General features: G+C 39.8%; 1 protein-coding gene across 2 annotated transcripts in view; it reads left to right on the top strand.

The window, feature by feature from the left end:
* The first annotated feature begins 7127 nt into the window (after positions 1–7127).
* Positions 7128–18504, top strand: part of Grik2 (glutamate ionotropic receptor kainate type subunit 2) — a 706521-nt gene continuing 695144 nt past the window's right edge. For both annotated transcript variants that reach the window (XM_052163476.1, XM_052163477.1), the window contains exon 1: positions 7128–7242. In XM_052163476.1, the coding sequence (XP_052019436.1) occupies positions 7128–7242 (115 nt within the window). The remainder of the gene's footprint in view (positions 7243–18504) is intronic.

Genomic DNA, 18504 nt, shown 5'->3' with positions numbered 1-18504 from the left:
ATAAACCACAAACGGACACTCCATGCCACTAACTCATCTCTTCTGAACTTAAGCCCATGTCTCCCAGAGGCAGCTAGGCACAGTGTGTGGTGCATGTGTGATCTGGTTGGTGTGGAGAGCCTAGCATGGTGAACAAAGTAGGAAAGAGAGAGGATTTGGGTGGGGCTGAGCCAGATGTTAACCCAGGGTGTGTGGCAATACCGAGACAGGTTCAGAAGAGATTTTTTACTCTTCTGAGATAGGAATGGCTGCAGGTAAAACAAAACAAACACATAAACAGACAAAATACAGCAAAAGAACAAACGCTTCTCTGCAGCCTGTTGGTCTGCTGTAGGGTGAATGCTTCCAGACCTTCAGAATTAGACTGGAGTGCTCCTGGGACTGCGGTTGCCTCTGGGCTCCTCTGAGTTTAGGAATTCCACCTGGCCTGCTTCCTATTACAATCCCTTTGAAATTTGTCTCCTGGGCTGGTATTGGAAGCCTGTTCAAGCTTGGCCTCTTTTAAACCTCCTGGAGAATAGAGAATAGTAGTTCACCAATGTACTCTGGGGGGAACTGCTAAGTCTCCACTCTTGTTAATATTGCAGGGCTGAGGATAAAGTAGCAAAGGTATTGAATAGATGTTGACTTTTCTGACCCAGAGGAGAACAAATCCGGGATTGTTTGCTGAAGCTAATCACTCTCCAAGAGAAGCCTGAAGAGTCTGCTGTGCTCTCTGCCTCCTGTCCCCACCCCTGGAAGCAAACCTTGGGAAGACCCTAGGACTTAGGCACCCTCTCCCTCCCACTTCTCCTTAATGTCTTTCAATATCTCATATTTAAGTACTTCTATATGCTCATTTTCCCAACTATGACAGCTAGGACCTCAGGTTTTGTGCTTGCCAGGCCTCAAATTCCCTCAGAGTTCAGGGACCTAGCTTGAAGAACAGAATCAGATATTACAGGGTGGGAGTGGGGTGGGGGTGGGGGATAGGCCTGCCAGCTTCTTGATGTTGAAAGTCCATTTCTTTTGCTAACTGAGACCAGGAGAGGGCAAAACCCACCTAGTCTGAGAAGCAGGATAGAAGAAGGAGCAGAAACCGAGATGTTCCTCACCAACCTCAATGGGAAATGCAGCAGTTGAACCAAAAGGGTCACTTTGGAGGCAACCAATGCTCCCCAGATGCTGGCAACAGAGACGTCTCGTTGCCATGGTTTCGGAGCAGCATAAAAGCAGCCACCCAGAAGCAGATGCTAAGACTCTTTATACCCAGTGTAGCTTCTCAGAGCAGGCAATTTCCTTGTCCCTTTTGCCTTACACACTATCATTCAGAGCATCTCTATCCTTGTTCCCCTATGCCTGTATGTGGGTGTGCTTGCTAGCAGGGGGCGACATCAGGGCCGAGGGTTCCGGAAGCACTAGGTGGTCAGCACCCGGAATTCTTTCCCTTGAGTTCTTGAAATAAAGTGTGCGCCTTGCCTTGCTCGCGGGTGGGCCTGGGTGCCCTGGAGCTAGTAACAGCAGTTGGGGAAAGAAGCACGGCGCCTTTAAAGCAAGAGGCGAGGAACACCCGCCAGGAGGCGTGTCTTTCTCCAGAGCCACCGCAGCGGCTCCGCGGTCTTGGTCTCCGCCGCCGCCGTCACTGGCGCTCTCACTGGCGGCTGCGTGGCCGAGGGTGGGAGCCCGGGACTGCTCGCTGAACCTCCTCCGGCCGCGGCTCCGAGAGGACTACCCCAGTCCCTACCCTCCCTTTTCACCCTAGCCGCAGGTAAGCACTCGCCAGCGGTGGACCCTCCCTGGAGCTCAATCCCTGGGCATTCGCTGTTGGTCCCGAGGCACTGCGGAGCGGCGAGGAGCGCTGGCCGCTGAAAGCAAAGGAAGAGGCGACCGGCAGTCCAGCTGAGTCGGTGCGCTCCAGGCACCTGCTGGACGCAGTCGCTTGGAGGGCTTTGTCCCACTTGCTGCAGCCAGTGGTGCCCCACAAGGATGCAAGTGGTTCATTAGGCTCCTGGCGCGCTGGTGTTCTTCACGTAAAATATTTGAATAAGTGGATCTGTCAGATGTGTCCTCAGCTACCGGGACTCAATGCTCAAGGCGAAGAGACGCAGGAAAGCTGTGTATCTTTGTGCCATAACAACTCCACATCCCTCTTTCGTCCACCAATCCCACTATCTCCCTGATTCATAACTCTGGGTTGAGAAAGTTGAGATTATTTTAACTGAGGACAGTATTAAAAGCTTCTGGAAGAAAAAAAAATTACCTCTCAGGGCATCCCACAGGGGTAAGGACTAACTGCATCACCGAGGTGGATCCTAAAGATTCAGAACTTTTAACCAACCGCATTTCCTTTTATTTTTATCTTAAGGGGGATAGGAGGGTGTGTGTGTGTGTGTGTGTGTGTGTGTGTGTGTGTGTGTTTGTTTGTGTGTGTGTGTGTGAGCGCGTGAAGTTGCGTGTGTAGCAGGGGAGAGAGAGAGAGAGAGAGAGAGAGAGAGAGAGAGAGAGAGCTCAAACAGAACTAGTGCCTTTAAGACAATGATTTTGGATTTGGGGGTTGGAGGATATTAGACACTACCCTCTGGTAACGAAAAGAACAGATTACCGTTTATCATTTCTTCATCTTCATACTGTAAGTACGTCTCATCAAAATTACCTTATGGATTGATATTTTCATCTCACAAGAATATGATGAATTCATTTAAATAAGTCTGCAGTTTAGTTGCTGCAAGATGCACAATTGCATTTTAATTTGGTCTTGTTTTACTTCCTTAGTTTATAACTTTGTAGAATAGACTCCTGCAATAATCAAGTAAGCTTATAAACTCCCAATGACCTTAGAAACTTAGGAGTTAAAGAACTGAAATGTACAGGGTGAGAAAAGACAGAAAATGATGAAATAGTAAAGCACTTATGTGTTTTTCTTTTAAATTTAAATCCACTGATGATTGCACATGCTGAATATTTTAAAAGGAGCTAAACAGACACAAATCTCTTTGGTTCAATTTCTTAATTAAGATATATTTTCAGCATCTAAATAGTAATTAAAATTAAAAATATCACTAGCCACCAACATAGCAGAATGTTAGTAGAACAGTTGATAATGTGTTTAGAATCCCAAGGAATAACAGAAATGTATATGCAACAGTGTGTTTTCAACTGATCTCTGCCTTAGACTTCATTCTTTCCCCTTTAATGTCATGACTGAGTGGCCTGTTTATGTTAGCTAAGCTTCAACACAATAGGCAACTTGCATGGAATAACACTTTAGGTGTTACTATAGGGTGAGGTTTTTCAAGTGTCCCCTGATAGCAGGACAACAGTAAGAGAGCCAGCAGAAGCTTCTCGCTTGTGTGAGAAATATTAAATGCACTGCATATTTGCCATGAAAGAACCTTTGAGAAGGCTGTAAAATTCAGATTGTTCTAGAATACACATTTGCTGTCTCTAGCCAAAGTATAGGAATTGTCTTTTAAATGTTCTGCTATAAGGATTATTACACATTTGTTCATGCCCCAGCAGGTGGCAGCTAACTAGAATAAGATTCATTTTCACCAGGAGATTAGGAAACTAAAATTGCTTCTAAAGTAATAGTGCCCAAGAAGAAGAGGTCATTAGTGTCAGGTAATACAAAAGTGCAGTGAAAGATGGAGCTAATGTCTTTAGTCGTTTTCACTGTTGTTGTTGTCATAGTAGGAACAAGCTTTGCATGAACACAGTATACATTTCCCTCTCTATTATTCACCGTAGGATTGGTAGCTCTTTGTATTAACCTTCTCTGATATTTTAAGGCTTTCTTCTAGACATAGCTTTTCTCTGTGTGAGCATACATGCGTGTGTGTGCCGTTTTTCATCTCTGCTTTGACCTTGGGACCCTCGGAGCTTTAGCTCCTAGCAATGAGGTTTGCCGCGTGGTTGAAGTAACTGCAAAGCAATGAATGTATAGGGCAACACATACATTTTTATGATCATTGAGAACCTAAATTGAGTATTTTTCATTTTCTATTAAGTAATAAAATATACAACTGACATAATTTTAAGATAATTAAATGTGATCAGTAAACTATAGATTAAGAACTATCCTCAGAACTATGATGGTAGTGTCAGTATTGAGGGGATACTTCTATATATCCATATAGTAATTAAGCATCTCCTATAATGCTGGATCAGTGTGTGTGTGTGTGTGTGTGTGTGTGTTTGAAAGGTATATTTACTGAGTTAATGCTATTGATCTGAAGAGTGCAGCTTAGTAGAAAGAATGCTATTAATCTATTTTTCCCTCACAATAGATGGAAATATGGAGGTGGGTGGTTAAAAGTGATAACTAATAGTACATTTCAGAAATGTTTTAAGACACTGAATATTGACAACATGTTTCAGCATCTTAAAATTTTTTTATGTTGATATTTTTTGTAAGGTAAAATGAATCCTTTAGTCACCCTGAAGGTGACTAACGTGAATGTTAGAATGTTACTGACTGCAAAGAGATCATTGTTAATATGCCTCAGACGTGTTAAGCAACACATGACTCACATTGAAAGACACACAAAACACAGTTTCCAAAATTGATCTTTTGACTATGTGTTCTGCAACGATTCAAAGTACTCGACTGTGTAATAGAAATATGCGCACTGTCACTTCAAATGGCATGCTATCCATTCATTTTATTATTTCAATAACTGAGAATAAATTGGCCTGAAGCGCTGTCCAAGGTCCTGAAGAAAGGTTTGTCCCTGGTATCACAGAAGTTCCAGTGGACAGGTGTAGTTGGTATCTGATAAGTTAAAGCTTTTGAACTTAGTTAATGGATATAAATGAACTCAACTTAAAATATGTGCAAAGTTAGTTCTTTGGAGATAACGTAGTACTAAGGAAAATTTATATTAGATCTTTTTAAAGTTTATTTTGTATGAATTACATGAAGCCAATGTTTTCCTTTCACTTTCCCACCAGATAACCCACTATGATACCACATAAGTAGTTGACAGTGCTAGCTATAAGTAGGCAGATGACAACTGCTATGACAAATACTGTCATGTTAAAAGGTTACATGAATAAGAAATTGTGGTATAGTATGCTGACTGGCTCCATGAAATGCAGAAAAATTGCAGAAATTTGATGAGTTACAACAGAACATGCTATTCTCAGGTAGTAGATATTAATTATATTGGGAAATGAAAACAACCAAGAATATATATTTTTTCCCTGGCTGGCATTATTATCTCTACTACAGTGAAGAAGTAAAATGAACAAATAGAATGGGAAAAATGAGGCAGCAAATACAAGACAGGAAATGTTGGGCTTCAACATGTTTTATAAGTGATGTTTTAAACATGGACTGAAGGAGTCGCTAGATACCCTTGGTTTCAGCACTAGGTGTTCCTTTTTAAGTGCTCACATAGTGGGATTGTTTGATGGGATTGCTTGCTAGACTGCAGAACGAGCTTTTCATGATACTTTTTTTTTTTGACACTGCAGTTATGCCTCCATCTTTAAAAAAAAATCAATGCCTTTTAATGTATTTGAAAGTGTATATTTTTCCATTAGCATTTTATAATAATGTGTTAAGAAAATATATATAGTAAAAACCCCCCTATGCTGGAATGAATACATTGTGGTGTCTTCTTGCTATGTAGATTAAAATATAACTACAGTAATATAAGAACTTAAATAGTACTCATACTACTCTTTTAAAAGTAGATAGTATTTAGTATGATGAACTTGTATAATTTTATAAGATCTATCTTATGCCCTATTTGTTGATAATGAACAGAGATTAATAGTAAAATACAAGCTCAACAGTTTGCCCTTTGTACTTCTTAGTAAGGTTATAGTGTCATCAATGGTATAGTTATCCCTTTCCTCATTATCTCTTCCTACTATTGTAAATGGTAGTAGTAGATTTGGGAATCATCATAATCCTTGGGCAGTATATTGCCTATTTCAACAAAACATTTTCATATTAAAAGAAATGCGCTTTTCTATAGTTTTCTATTGTATAGATTTCTACTTGTGAGTCAAGAGAGGAAATGAATTTAAAAATTCCCATCAGAAAACTAGCAATGATGAGATTATTTTAGACAAAACTTTGATCTGATATTGCATTTTTAAGGAAAAAATAAAATTTAAAATGGAGAAAATGCGAACACAAAGCCTTTGGAATATAGTACTGCAGCTTAAACACCATTGCCTTCTATTTCACTGTTTTGTCTTCGGTGAGATAATCACTCATTTCCCTCTAAAAATCCACCTGAAGACATTTCTCTTCACTAATCAAGAAACGTTCCACTCGAGTTTTAAAGACCACGTTCAGCTCTCCAGCTGCACCCCACTGTGTATTTATTCTTTTCTACTCAAAATTTAAAAGTGTAAGACTTCTATAGCTTATCAGCAAGTTAGACGGGCAGTAAAGTTCTGTGTTTTAGAGCATTTTCTTATTTAAAATACAACTCCTAGACAAAGTGACTTTGACTTAGCTATTTAGTCAATTATTAAAATTAATCAGCTGATAGTAAGAAGTCTGTTTGCACACACTGGGCGCTCTGCAGGGTCTTACTAAAAATCAAAGCAATTTTCATTGAATCATGTAATAACTCTTCCCTTTTTGCTACTCAAGGCGGGCTATCAGAACGGTTGCATAATATATATTGAGAAGCTCAGTGGCAGGAAGCAGCTATCTCAATTTTTCTCACTTTATCTTGGCCTAACGTCAGAAGCTGTGCGGCAGTGCAGTGGAATAAGGGCCTGGCAGAAACCCTTGCGAGCAAAGTTCCCTTTGTGTTGGGACTGTGGTGGCAGGCTTTCGACTCCTAGTCCTTGCAGGGCTGGACCTTCTTTTGATTTTCCTCTTCTTGTGCTCTCCCAGGCTCGCGCGGCTGGACATTGTGCTTGCTGGATTTTTCCCGGATGCTCCCGGACTAACATGGATGTCCCACCATCCCTTGCAGTGGAAGCTTGCTCCTTGGCGCAGTGAGTGAAGAACATGCAGCGACTGCTAATGGGTTTGGGAAGCAGAGACTCCTTCCTCTTTCTGTGACCATGCCGTGATTGTGTCCGCGGCCACTACTCCACGCATCCTCCTTCTCGTCCAAGCCAGGAGCCTAACGCTAGATCGGGGAAGTGGGTGCCGCGCGCGCAGGCACGGAAACATCATGAAGATTATTTCTCCAGCTCTAAGTAATCTAGTCTTCAGTCGCTCCATTAAAGTCCTGCTCTGCTTATTGTGGATCGGATATTCGCAAGGAACCACACATGTGTTAAGATTCGGTAAGATTCCCTGCATCTCACTGTCGCCTAGTGTAGGCTCCGAGGCGCCGGATGTAAACAGGCGGTCGCTCTGCCTGGCGTGGGCTTTCCGCTTCCAGACCCGCTCCCTCCCGGGTTTTAAAGACCGCCCCCTGCTTTCATTTATCTTTTCTATCTTCATTTTATTTTGGGTCCCGGGAGGGTGAAGGAGGTGCTTGATGCAACTAGCCGGATGCATCGCCTCACCATAGCCCGCCACGGATGTAACAGTGATGGGGGGCACGGCCAGCCAAGGCTGCTTTGGTCTCCCCGGGAACCTTCCAGCTGTCTTGGTGCCGCGGTGTGAACCGAAGCGAGCTCTAGGGCTGGCAAATCTGTAGCTTGTGCTACCTGAAGAGTTAAGGTCTGGTAACTCTTCCCTGAGTGTCCGCTTCTGCTGGGACCTGCCCTGGTCCTCACTTGGAACCAGAAGGCACCAGCCCTTTGGCTTTCTTTTGTAAAAGAAGCTTATTGGTCAGTTTAATCTTTTTTTTTTTTCTGATATGCAGAGCTTTAAGAAATATTGTTGTATCATTTCAGGATTTATTAATAACGGGAAACTGTCACTCAGCAGGCAGCGAAATAGCGCAATTATGACAGGTTTCTTGTTTGTTTTGTTTTTTAACTTGCTGAGTTCTTTCACAGCTCTCCGCCCACCCCCCCACCCCGCCCCCCGCCCCCGCACAGAGTCCGAACCTAATAAATAAGGAACCTCTCGTAACTGGAGGAGGAGGGAGGGAGGAGGGGTGTTGAGTGTGTGGGTCTAAGTGCATCTTTGTTTCACTCTGACATGGATAAAAGACCCCAGATAGACACATTTGAGAAAGACTTAAAGCTTTCCCAAGAATATGGGCTTCTTTTTCTCTTGAAGGAAAAAATCTAAATATGGGTTTCCAGTATATTCCCTGGTCCTCAGGTTTGCTTGAAGAAAGTGAATTGTAGTAAATGTTTTGTTGGCTGCTCAGGATGGTCAACTGGGGTTTTTAGTAAGATCAGGACTCTAGAGAAGTTCCCTAAAGAAGGGCATTAGGAAAGAGTCAACAGGGCAAAGCTCCCAACCTCTGTGCTGCCTCTGTCAGTTCGAAGGTGATTTAAGCCAGAGATGGTAGGAAGCATGCAATACAGAGAATGTGTCTTCGAAATAAAATTATACACATTAAGTTATTCTGTGTGATGTATAGCACAGGTTGCCTGCCCCTTCTGTAACACTAGCAACAGCTCTTATTTTTCCCAAGTGATCTTTCTTTAGTGATAAAATTCACTGTCATCCCCAACCTTTGTGGAAATAAAATAGGAATGCTCTTACACGCACGTACTTGAAAAGGCAGCCCCTCCCGATACGTCACCTCCAGCCAAAGAGACTGGTCATAACTAGACAGTAGAGTGTAGTGAGATTCTAGCTGGAGCACTTTCCTGCTTTCTTCCGTCTTTAGATGCTACTTAAGCATGTTGCTCTTAGCAACAAGCACCCACAGGAATGCTCGCTTCTTTAGACAGGATTAAAGGAGTCCTTATATTCCTGGAAACTGTGTGTGAAGATATGTATAGCATGTATTCCACAGCAATTTGGCCATTAATATGGGAAGTGCTATACTATGGAATTTACACCCCCTCCACACACATTATTTTGAGTAATTCAAAGTACATAAGTGATCTTGTGTATCTTCTCATGTGCATCAGTAAGAATGTACATGATGGGGGGGGGTGGTGCCTGAAACCTGCCACTAATACTCTCAAGATTTATCTATTGCTGCTATGGTCTTGAAGCACAGTAATTGCTGAATCATTAGATTGTTACATTTGCTGATCATTTCATGTCTTCGTATAAAAAAAATCTTGGCATCTGTGGCAGTGTAGCAGCTTTCCAATAGAACACACACACACACACTCACACACATACACACACACACATACACAAAGACACATGCATACACATATACGCACACATTTTTCTAGACCTATTCTAAGAATGTTCTTAAGAAACAGGACACTAGGCAAAGATCTCCACACCAGTCCCTTCATTCCCTAGACAAACATCCTACTTTGTAGATTATCTATTTTTGTTTGCTTGTTTTTTTTTTTTTGTTTTGTTTTCTATGTTAGCATCAGATGTCTTTCCCCTGGAGATCCATTTTCTCTAACTCTAACCTGACTCGACAGGAATGATTGTGAACAGTTGTAATCATTGGAACAGTTCTCTGTTGAGACTATTTTGATGCAGTGGTGGGAGTTTTATTTTCTTCTGGGGTAAAAATGTACTAAGTGGATTGGATGGTTAGTTAAATGCCTATAAGTACCTCTTGAAAACATTTATCTTAAACTTTCATTCTATGAAGTTCAGACATTTCTGCCCTCCTGCCCTTGGAGGAAAGAGTTGGAATTGTTGTTAAACAGCTGTCCTTGGGCTGTGGTGGAACGCCATAGCCTTGCCTCAGGTGTCTCCCAGGATGCAGCCTAGAGTGAGGCTCAACAGTCTATCCTGGAGAAAGGCTTGGGGCTGCCAGGCTTCTGGTGCTATGGCAACCATGAAGCTGGCTTGAGGCCATCCCACCCCCTCACCTGATGATGAAAATTCACCCTCATAGACTATGTGGCATTCTCCCTGAAGCCAATAGATCGACCCTTCCTCTTCCCTTCACCTTCTGGAAAGACAGGGTTTCCCCCTCTCAGGGTGTCTCTGACCCTGGAGTTTCTTCCTTTCCCTACCTATTAACTTCTGCCTTCTCTGGGCCATCCTCTCCCTCCCTCTCTCTTTCTCTCTCTCCCTGTGGCTTTTCCTCTCCCAGTCCTGAAAGACAGCGGCTTAGAAAGGTCTGGGGAGGGGAGGTGTGGGAGGGGCTGGTGATGGGGGATGGTGATAGACCTGAGTCTCAGCCACAGTGAAGCTCAGATACTCATGAAAACTTTTGCAGCAGCAAAGCACGCTTTTCTTACCCCAGGCCAGACTCTGGGCAAGCTGCGTACTCTGAAAGCTGCTAGGCAATTCTCTCTGCAGCTCTGACTCTTGGGCACATTCCCAGAGCTAGCTGTTAGGCCACGTGGGGTAGTAAGAAAGTCTACCCAACTGTTGGCTACATGTTACCTACTTACTGGCCTGGCCAGTGGGCTGAGATGCCTGGGTATGGGGTCTTTTTTTTTTTTTTTTTTTTTTTTTTTGTCTGGAGTCTCAGTTTCACCACCTCAGATACTGAGAAACAGTTGGGCTTCTTCAGAGTGTGCAGGGTAGATGATGGAGGAGGAGGGCAAACGTGGTTTCCAGAGAAACACTGCAGAAAGTCAGGCCCCCAGCCCAGGTCAGGTCAGACACCAGCAATCTCTGCTCTTGGGCACAAAGCCCACAACTGCCCCCAGGCATTTCTCCAGACCCTGAAGCAGCAACCACGCTCCAGGGCGGTGCTATACAGACATGAGATCTTTGTTCTTATTCAGAGGCATCTGAAAGTGATGCCCAAGTGGGTGCTGCCCTAAGAATGAGGCCCGGAAGCAACTGCACTGCCTACCAGCACTGCCTACCGCATTTCTTCAGCCAGTCTCTTTTGGATGCTTCTGCTGTGCTCTGCTTCTTCCCAGTACCCACTCCCCACTCCCTACAAACGCACAAACCGCAAACAGGCTTCCCTTCTGCTTTGGTTAGCCTCCTGCACTCTGGGCTGTGACTTGTTTGAGGATCCTCTCTCATCTTGAGGTCCAATTATTATTCAAAGTCTTAATCTCAATTGCAATTTAGGACACAGACATCAACCAAAACCCGAGCAGTCCTCTAAGATCTTCCTTTTCAATGCGCCCAGCAAATGCTTTGCCACTTTCTTACTACATTTTGTTTTGACTTTTTTTTTTCCTCTTTAAGCCAGTTGGCAGAATGGTTTAGCGTTTAGGTCTTCCTTACCAGATGCGCTGGGATTTTTCTGGGCACTATACCTCAGTCCACTACAGCTCTACCTTTGTATACCTAGTACATAAGCCTTAGGAGAAGGCTCGGGGCCCCGATAAAGCGCACACTGTGGAAGGAAGGAAGCCAGTTCTTATGGAAAATCTCATGTGCTCCCAGAGACAATGCTTTGTGACAGATGCACCTCACCATCGAGAAACTGAGTTCAGTGACTGAGAACTGGGAAGCTGCCACTTTCCACAGTTCTTTGAAAGAGCTTTTTCTTCCTTTGGGAGGTAAAGTGGGCGGGAAGGAGGAGTGGCCTTATGTCTAGGAGCTTGAAAACTGACTCTTGGGAGAGGAGATGGGAGTGATAGCAGTCAGTATCTCCGCAAAAGATAAAATTTGCTCATCTGAGCTCTGGATGGCAGGAGAGGGAAAACTTTGCCAGGATCACCAACAACCCGCACATGCTTTTGTAACGATCCGTTTTTCTGATCCGTTTTAGCTTAGTTTTAAAGCCTCAAAGAATAACTTGATATGATCCATCAAGGGAGGCACTGTCATTTCAGAAAATGACTTTGAAAAATGATCTTTCTGTCCTCTAGAACTAGCTCTCCACCCAGTTGCATGGAACTCAATGTGTTTTCTGGCTTTGTAAGGTTGTCTTTAAGAAGTGAACAAATTTATCTATCAATGGGCATTTCTTCACAGAAGTTTGGCTTTTTGGTTCAATTTAAGGGATTAGCACAAGTCTGTTCATTCCACAGAATCTCAAATGACACTGTTTTAACATTTATTCTGCTAGGAAAGTTAATGTCAATTGCTTCCACATGAAGGGGAAAATGCTGTAGGTGCTTCTCAACATCTCTAATGCTGCAACCCTTTAATACCCTTCTTCATGTTGTGGTGACCCCCAACCATAAAATTATTTCCATTGCTACTTCATAATTTCAATTTTGATTTCATAATTTCAATTCAATTATTATGAATTACAAATATTTTAAAGGATAGTGGTTTGCCAAAGGGGTCACAACCAACAGGTTTAAAACCATTGGTATAAATAAATGAGAATGTGGCATGGATTATCAGAATCTTTTAATATCCCCCAGATTATAAACTATTATCTGTGATAAGATGCTGTGATCTTTTAGGGTATTTAGTTATCATATTTCTGATAAGGAAAATGGTTTTCTCCTTTGTGGTACAAATCTTACATTTACATAAATGAATTGCTAGATTTAGTATTTACGCTGCTCCAGTAGCCTCAGTTCTATACATTTCTTCCAAAATTAATACCCATTTTTATAAAAGAAGTCCAATATAGTCTACTGTCTCTCAAATGTATTAGACTTAAAACATTATCTGCGCATGCATACTATTTGAGGTACACAGATGTTTTCTTTTTTTTTTTGCTATCATGGTACCATGTGTTGGGATGTAATAGTTGCATTTTTCCATTTGAGTGGTGGACTTTTGTTTTCTAAGGGTTTTTTTCATTTTATAGTCTCCTCATCCAAGTAATAGGAGTACCCAGAATGAATCTTAAAGTCTGAATCTTAGCAGGAAAGGGAAGGTCAAAAGCCTCCTAAAGGAAGTAAGTAAGTGCACATCACCATTGTTGACAACTCTAGATTAAACACAGGAGAGGTAGACTTACATCTGATAATGTCACATGGCTTCCTGTTTTTCTTTGCTGCTTCTGCTGACAATTGTGTAAGGTAATTAAATTGGCTGATTGAAGTCACAGTGGTCATGGGGCGATAAAGACCATTTGGATTTAATGGAATTTAAAACAACAGAGCACTGAGCACAACTCTTACCGAACAAGAATTTTAATGGCCCATTCAGGGTGCTGACTAAATAGAAAGCCCTTAACAAGTTTAATTGAAAGGGCAAAGCAGATTAGCACTATATAGTATTTATGGTTGAAGATTGGGGAATTAAAATTATCCCTTTAAAAGACTCATTAATGCATTATCAAGATTTAATGTAGGTTAAATAAGTCTTCCTTAGACCTTCATCATGTACTGTGAACCTAGGTTTAGGACCAAGTTTCAATAAAGAAATATTTTTAAGAGTTGACTTAATAAATGGAATTACAGGTCTCTCATCTCAAAAGCAAAGAGCATTTCAATTTTTTTTTTTTTTGAGTGTATGGAGCATGTAAAGGGTAAGTCTCCAGGATAAATCTTTCCTTTGTTATAACTGTAAAACAAAATGAGGCAAGCAAACAGGTTTGACTTCTCTTTGTCAGTTTTGATGTGGTCAGTTTTTTGATTGTTTGACTATTTTTTGTTTTGTTTTGTTTCGTTAGAAACAAACTTTTTGTGTTAGAGAACCTAGAGATAGCAAAGGAAGCTTTTCTTTCTTCAGTTTCATGACAGTAACAGTAACAGATATTGGTCCCTTTTGTGGTGTCTTTGAGACACTGACCTTTGTCTTAGGGCAGCATTTGTAATCTCTTTAACACTTTAGTCACTAAAGTTTAGTGCTTTCATATTTCCTGGCCCACTCCAGTCCTAGAGGAACAACTTCTTGTTTTGCGTTGGAAATTCTCAGGTGTGAGATCAAAAATCAAGATTCTGGCTCATTCATTCCACTAGTCTGATGTTACTTGGAATTGACTACTTGAGGTTGTCAATTCCTTGGATATATCCAGAGAAATGTAGAAACCACAATTACCATTTGTAAGTCTCCAACATGTTAATTGTACACAGTCTTGGAAATTGTTTTGAAAAATCTGAATTAGACAAAACAAAACCATTAACAGGTAGGATAGGACCCCACAGTTACCAGCTTTGGTTTCCCAGCCTGTCTCCTACATATTGTTCAGGCTTCCTAAGGCTCACCAGGTCTTCTCACTGATAAATAAACTGAAAAGTTTACTTGCCATTTTGGCTCACATCTATGGCACCAGATTAGCGTATCTGATTAGTGAGTTAGTGCTTAGGGAAGACCCATAAACCTTCCTGCAGGATTTTATTTTTTTAATTTTATTTTAAATAGTTTTCTATCTGAGCATTGAAGATTTTGTTCAGTGATGGTGTTGTTGAAATAAAACTTTGTTCTTGCGTTATTTTTATTGATGAATTTAAACCATTTATTCTCTAATTAAAATAGAACAAGACTGTTTTATTTTGTAGAGAGCCAGTTTACTAGCCAGTGGGGCCATGTGTGAAAATCTGAAAAGTTGTCTGAGAAGGTTTTGTCTTTCAGACATTTGCCTTCTGGTGCCAGCATGTAATTTGATCAGTCATTCTTTAGACTAAGCTGTCTTCTTTGCTGTCTCCCATGGCCTTGTTTTAAGAGAAGCATATTTTGGAATATACCATGCAGTTAGGATGAGTTTGTTAGATTTATCAGTTCAGTATGTGACAGAGATGCTCAGATACAAAGGATACTGGGTGGCTAGGGAGTGCTGAGTGTTTCACACTGATGAGAATTGGTGGCCGAGAAAGAACAGAAGCTAAATAAATGGCATGATTTCTGGATTCACTACCATATACCTCAGTGTTTTGCAAATTTATCTTTTTAAAAAAATTTTTTTAGAGGAAGTATTTGAGCATATGTGATATTTTAAATACAATGTTAATGATAATATATTATATATATATATATAATATATATATATATATATATCATGAAAAACAAACAAAAATGTCTTAAGTTTTTCAACCTTCTTTAATTTCCCTTCATTGAATTAGGTGGCCATTTGGAAGGCATTGCCTCTAGTTTCCATTTCTAACTCTAGATAATCTATCTTTGGTGCTCTGGGGATATTGCTTTTTGTAAATTGTAAAATAAACAAAGCAGATAGTGAAGAAGACTTCCACTTTTGAAGTTTCAGCATTTTCATAGACATTTAGTTCCTGGGATATTGGCTTCTTTGTTCTTTTGTTTTACTTACTAAATCATCTGCATTTATATGAACAATATATTAGCTCCTTACAAGTTCGAGCCCTTTCTTTCTTACAATGAAGAAATAAAATGGGAACTTTCAAGATAAATGAAAGCTGTAGGACTCTAAATTCCATGAAGCAAGTGAAGTTCAGAGACAAAGACTAGTGTTCTAAGTTTAGTGATGAATCCACTGGGACAGTTAAGCAGCCTGCTGGTGGTCTGTCAGAGTTTAGGCTGGGCCAGTGATGTGTTTCCAGAATTATGTGGTTTTCTCAGCATAGTAATCTCTGCCTCACTCTGCTCTGCATCAGTTTGAGGGAAAAGAATGGATTGGATTAGCTCCCTAGATGTTTTTGTTCTTTTTTCTCCATCTTCTTTTTCACAGACCATTCTTGTAGCTTATTAATTTTGTAGTTCCTTTCATACCCATGGTTGCCTTTCTTTTCCCAGTGCTTAAAAGCTTTTGTTACATCTATTCATTCAACAAACAAGGACAGACAAGTAAGAACTAGGATTTGCTGCTGCAAAATTAAAGAGAAAAGGTATGGGACTATTACATGATATTAATATAGTGAGTATATCAGAGTCTCCTTAGAAGGAGGTTATTTTGCTTTTGAATTTTTATAGTAGTTGAGACTTTTGTTGGGTCCTAACAAACACATAAATGGAAGAGGATGAAAAAATGAGGAAGGATTAAAATTAAAGAACTTAGGTATGAATTAAAAGTAAAACTTCATGAGAGTTAATAGAAAGGCTCTGTCGTGACATAAATCTCACCCTGATTGTATGTAGCATTAGTATCTGGTTTAGAAAACCTGTGTGGGTCCTGGAAAGCCACTAAAACTGAGGCAACAAGCTGCCAAGTGATATGTCTTTTTCTTTTGTCATGTTCCTAGCAAAGATGAAGAACTTTTGAGTATACTGCTGAAATGAATGCAAGGACCCATTCTTTTATTTTGTCATTGAAATCTTTAACAAATTAGGTGCGTGGGATCTGTGTCAGTGGTAGAGTGCTTACTTACCTAGTGTACTCAAGGGATTTAAACTTCAGTACTGAAAAAAATGTTCCTCATTTGAGATTGCTGATTGCATTAATCATGATCCCTGGAGTAACAGAAGCTACTTAGGGAGGGCTATCTGCTTTCCCTATTATTAAAAAGTAAATCTCATCAAGAGGCATCATCATAGTCATTTCCAGAATGTTTGACCAAATGTCTGTGTACCCTGTGCTCCAATCAAATTTGAACAAAAAATAATCCATCACGAAGATTCTTCCTGAGCAAAAATCTGACAGGAAGTAAGGGCTGTTTCATTTAATGGGTGACCAGATGAGGTGGTTAAGCCAGGAACTATGTTAGTTACTCTGAAGGAAAGTGCATTGAAAGACAACTTAAAAGTATCATGTCCTTCTTTGAAAGATATAGTAAATTGCCTGCAGGGAATTCTCTGTATTTTATGCCCTGGTTTAGGACAGCTCTAGTACTTGAACCACCCAACTTATATCTGTGTATATAATTAATAACTATGTACATCATTATGTATATATTTTGTGTCAATTTGTAAAATTTAGTTGAGTATTTAAAATTAAATTTAAAGTATTTCACTGAAATAATTATACATGAACTCAAGAGCTTGTATTGTGAGTTTAATAGTCTAAGTTCTAATCTTATGGTAGTCATAAATTAGGAGGTATAATTAAATCTCCTTTCTGGAGAATGTTTATTACTTTCTATCTGTTAAGCTTCAAGGGTGTTGGAATTAATAGAAAAATTCATAGACCTTCACATTTTTGTCTGTAAGGTTTTATTTTAATTGAAGTTATGCTGGTGATTTAGTATGCATATGTGAAATAAACTCTTGTTTGTTATCACTCATGAACTTTTTGTTCAATTTCTTAAAACTGTGTCTAAACATTTAAGGTAATCTACTTCTTTAAATTACTCTTGATAGTCTTTCTTGGAATGCACCAGAATGCTTTCTTGAGTAACAAAACCACTTTCTCCTTGGTTAGTTTTATGGAAGTGAAGGTCCATAGTTTCTGCTTCTTTTCTCAATATCAGCACTTTAGCTGTTCTCATATGTCCAGAAAATGAGTAGGAGGCAAAACAAAAGAATAATCAAATAATTCATGGTAAGACAGGTAGCTTAAGCACTCTAATTCTTCACAAGAACATATACATACACAGACAATTTTCGAAAGGCTGTGCTCGCCTTTGCCTGTGGCTTATGTTTCACCTTGGTATGTGACAAAGTAGATTTATTCAGCATTCAAAGTGTGCTAGTGACTGTGTTTTGGACATTTATAATGAATAAGGGAAGTTTCAAACATTCTAATATGAAAAACTTTTGAGATGGTCAAGAGGACCTGTTTTATGGTTTTGGTGAGTGTTTCAGCAAGGAGTTGCTTTAGGCAACATTTCAGGACTCTTCTTTAAAGTCTTAGAACTGACCTGTTCCTAAGACTTTGCTTCCTAAATCTACTCTGAGGTACTATTATTTATCTATTTAAAGAGGTGATTCATTCTTTAGGAATAAGCATAGAGGCTGCTAAGAGCTAATGAGTGTTGCAAGCAAATTCTCTCAACAAATGGTATCAAATGGAATAAGTAGACCACTTGGAAAATAAAATGAACTACATATGATATTATATATAGAAAAGTATATGTTTATTTAAAGCATTTATAACATAATTTTGATTAGAAAAGTTTTCTGACTATAGAAAATACTTTCATTAATTAATTAATTAGTTTTATCTTGTTGTTATTGTTGTTGTTGTTGTTGTTTTTTGAGATAGGGTCTCACTAAATGGTCTTGATTGTCCTGGATCTCACTAGTCACAAGTTAAATCAGGTTGGCCTCTAACTCTTGATGATTTACTTACCTACCAAGTGATAGGATTAAAGTCATATGCCACAATGATGTAATAATAGTCATTGAGTTTTTAAATGATTGGTTTGCAAAAATGTCAGAGGCAGTCATGAGTTTTTTTTTTTTACATGAAAGTAGAAATAGGCTAAATTCTAGTATTATCAAAAATATATGCAATTTTAAGCTAAGTCTAGATTTTTTAGCTGTTTCACTAATCTTCAATTCTTTTCAAACTCTGTCTTCTTTTAATTCCAAATTAATATCATTTTAAGATCTGACTAAGTTTTGTTTTCTGTGAAAGGTAAATTTTTAAACAGGTGTGCAGCCACAGAAACTCAGGCACTGATTAGACAATTTATTTGGGTGAAGAGTTCTCCTTTTTTTTTTTTCCACATCAGAAGTGGAAGAGGATACATAGTTTAAATCCTGATCCCAATGTTGGTTCCTGGGGTTGAAGGAGACTCTACTCTTTCATGGACTTGTGGCATTTTTCTATTTTTTCTTTAGTTCATTTCATATAGTACTTGAGAGTTTGCAATGTTATTTTTTTTTTTGCATTTTTCATTGAATTTATTTCTCAGTATTTCATATACATTTCATAGCTT

The sequence above is a fragment of the Apodemus sylvaticus genome, chromosome 19 (assembly GCF_947179515.1).
Source record: "Apodemus sylvaticus chromosome 19, mApoSyl1.1, whole genome shotgun sequence".
In the NCBI taxonomy this organism is placed as follows: domain Eukaryota; kingdom Metazoa; phylum Chordata; class Mammalia; order Rodentia; family Muridae; genus Apodemus; species Apodemus sylvaticus.
This window is presented reverse-complemented; position numbering and strand designations above follow the sequence as displayed.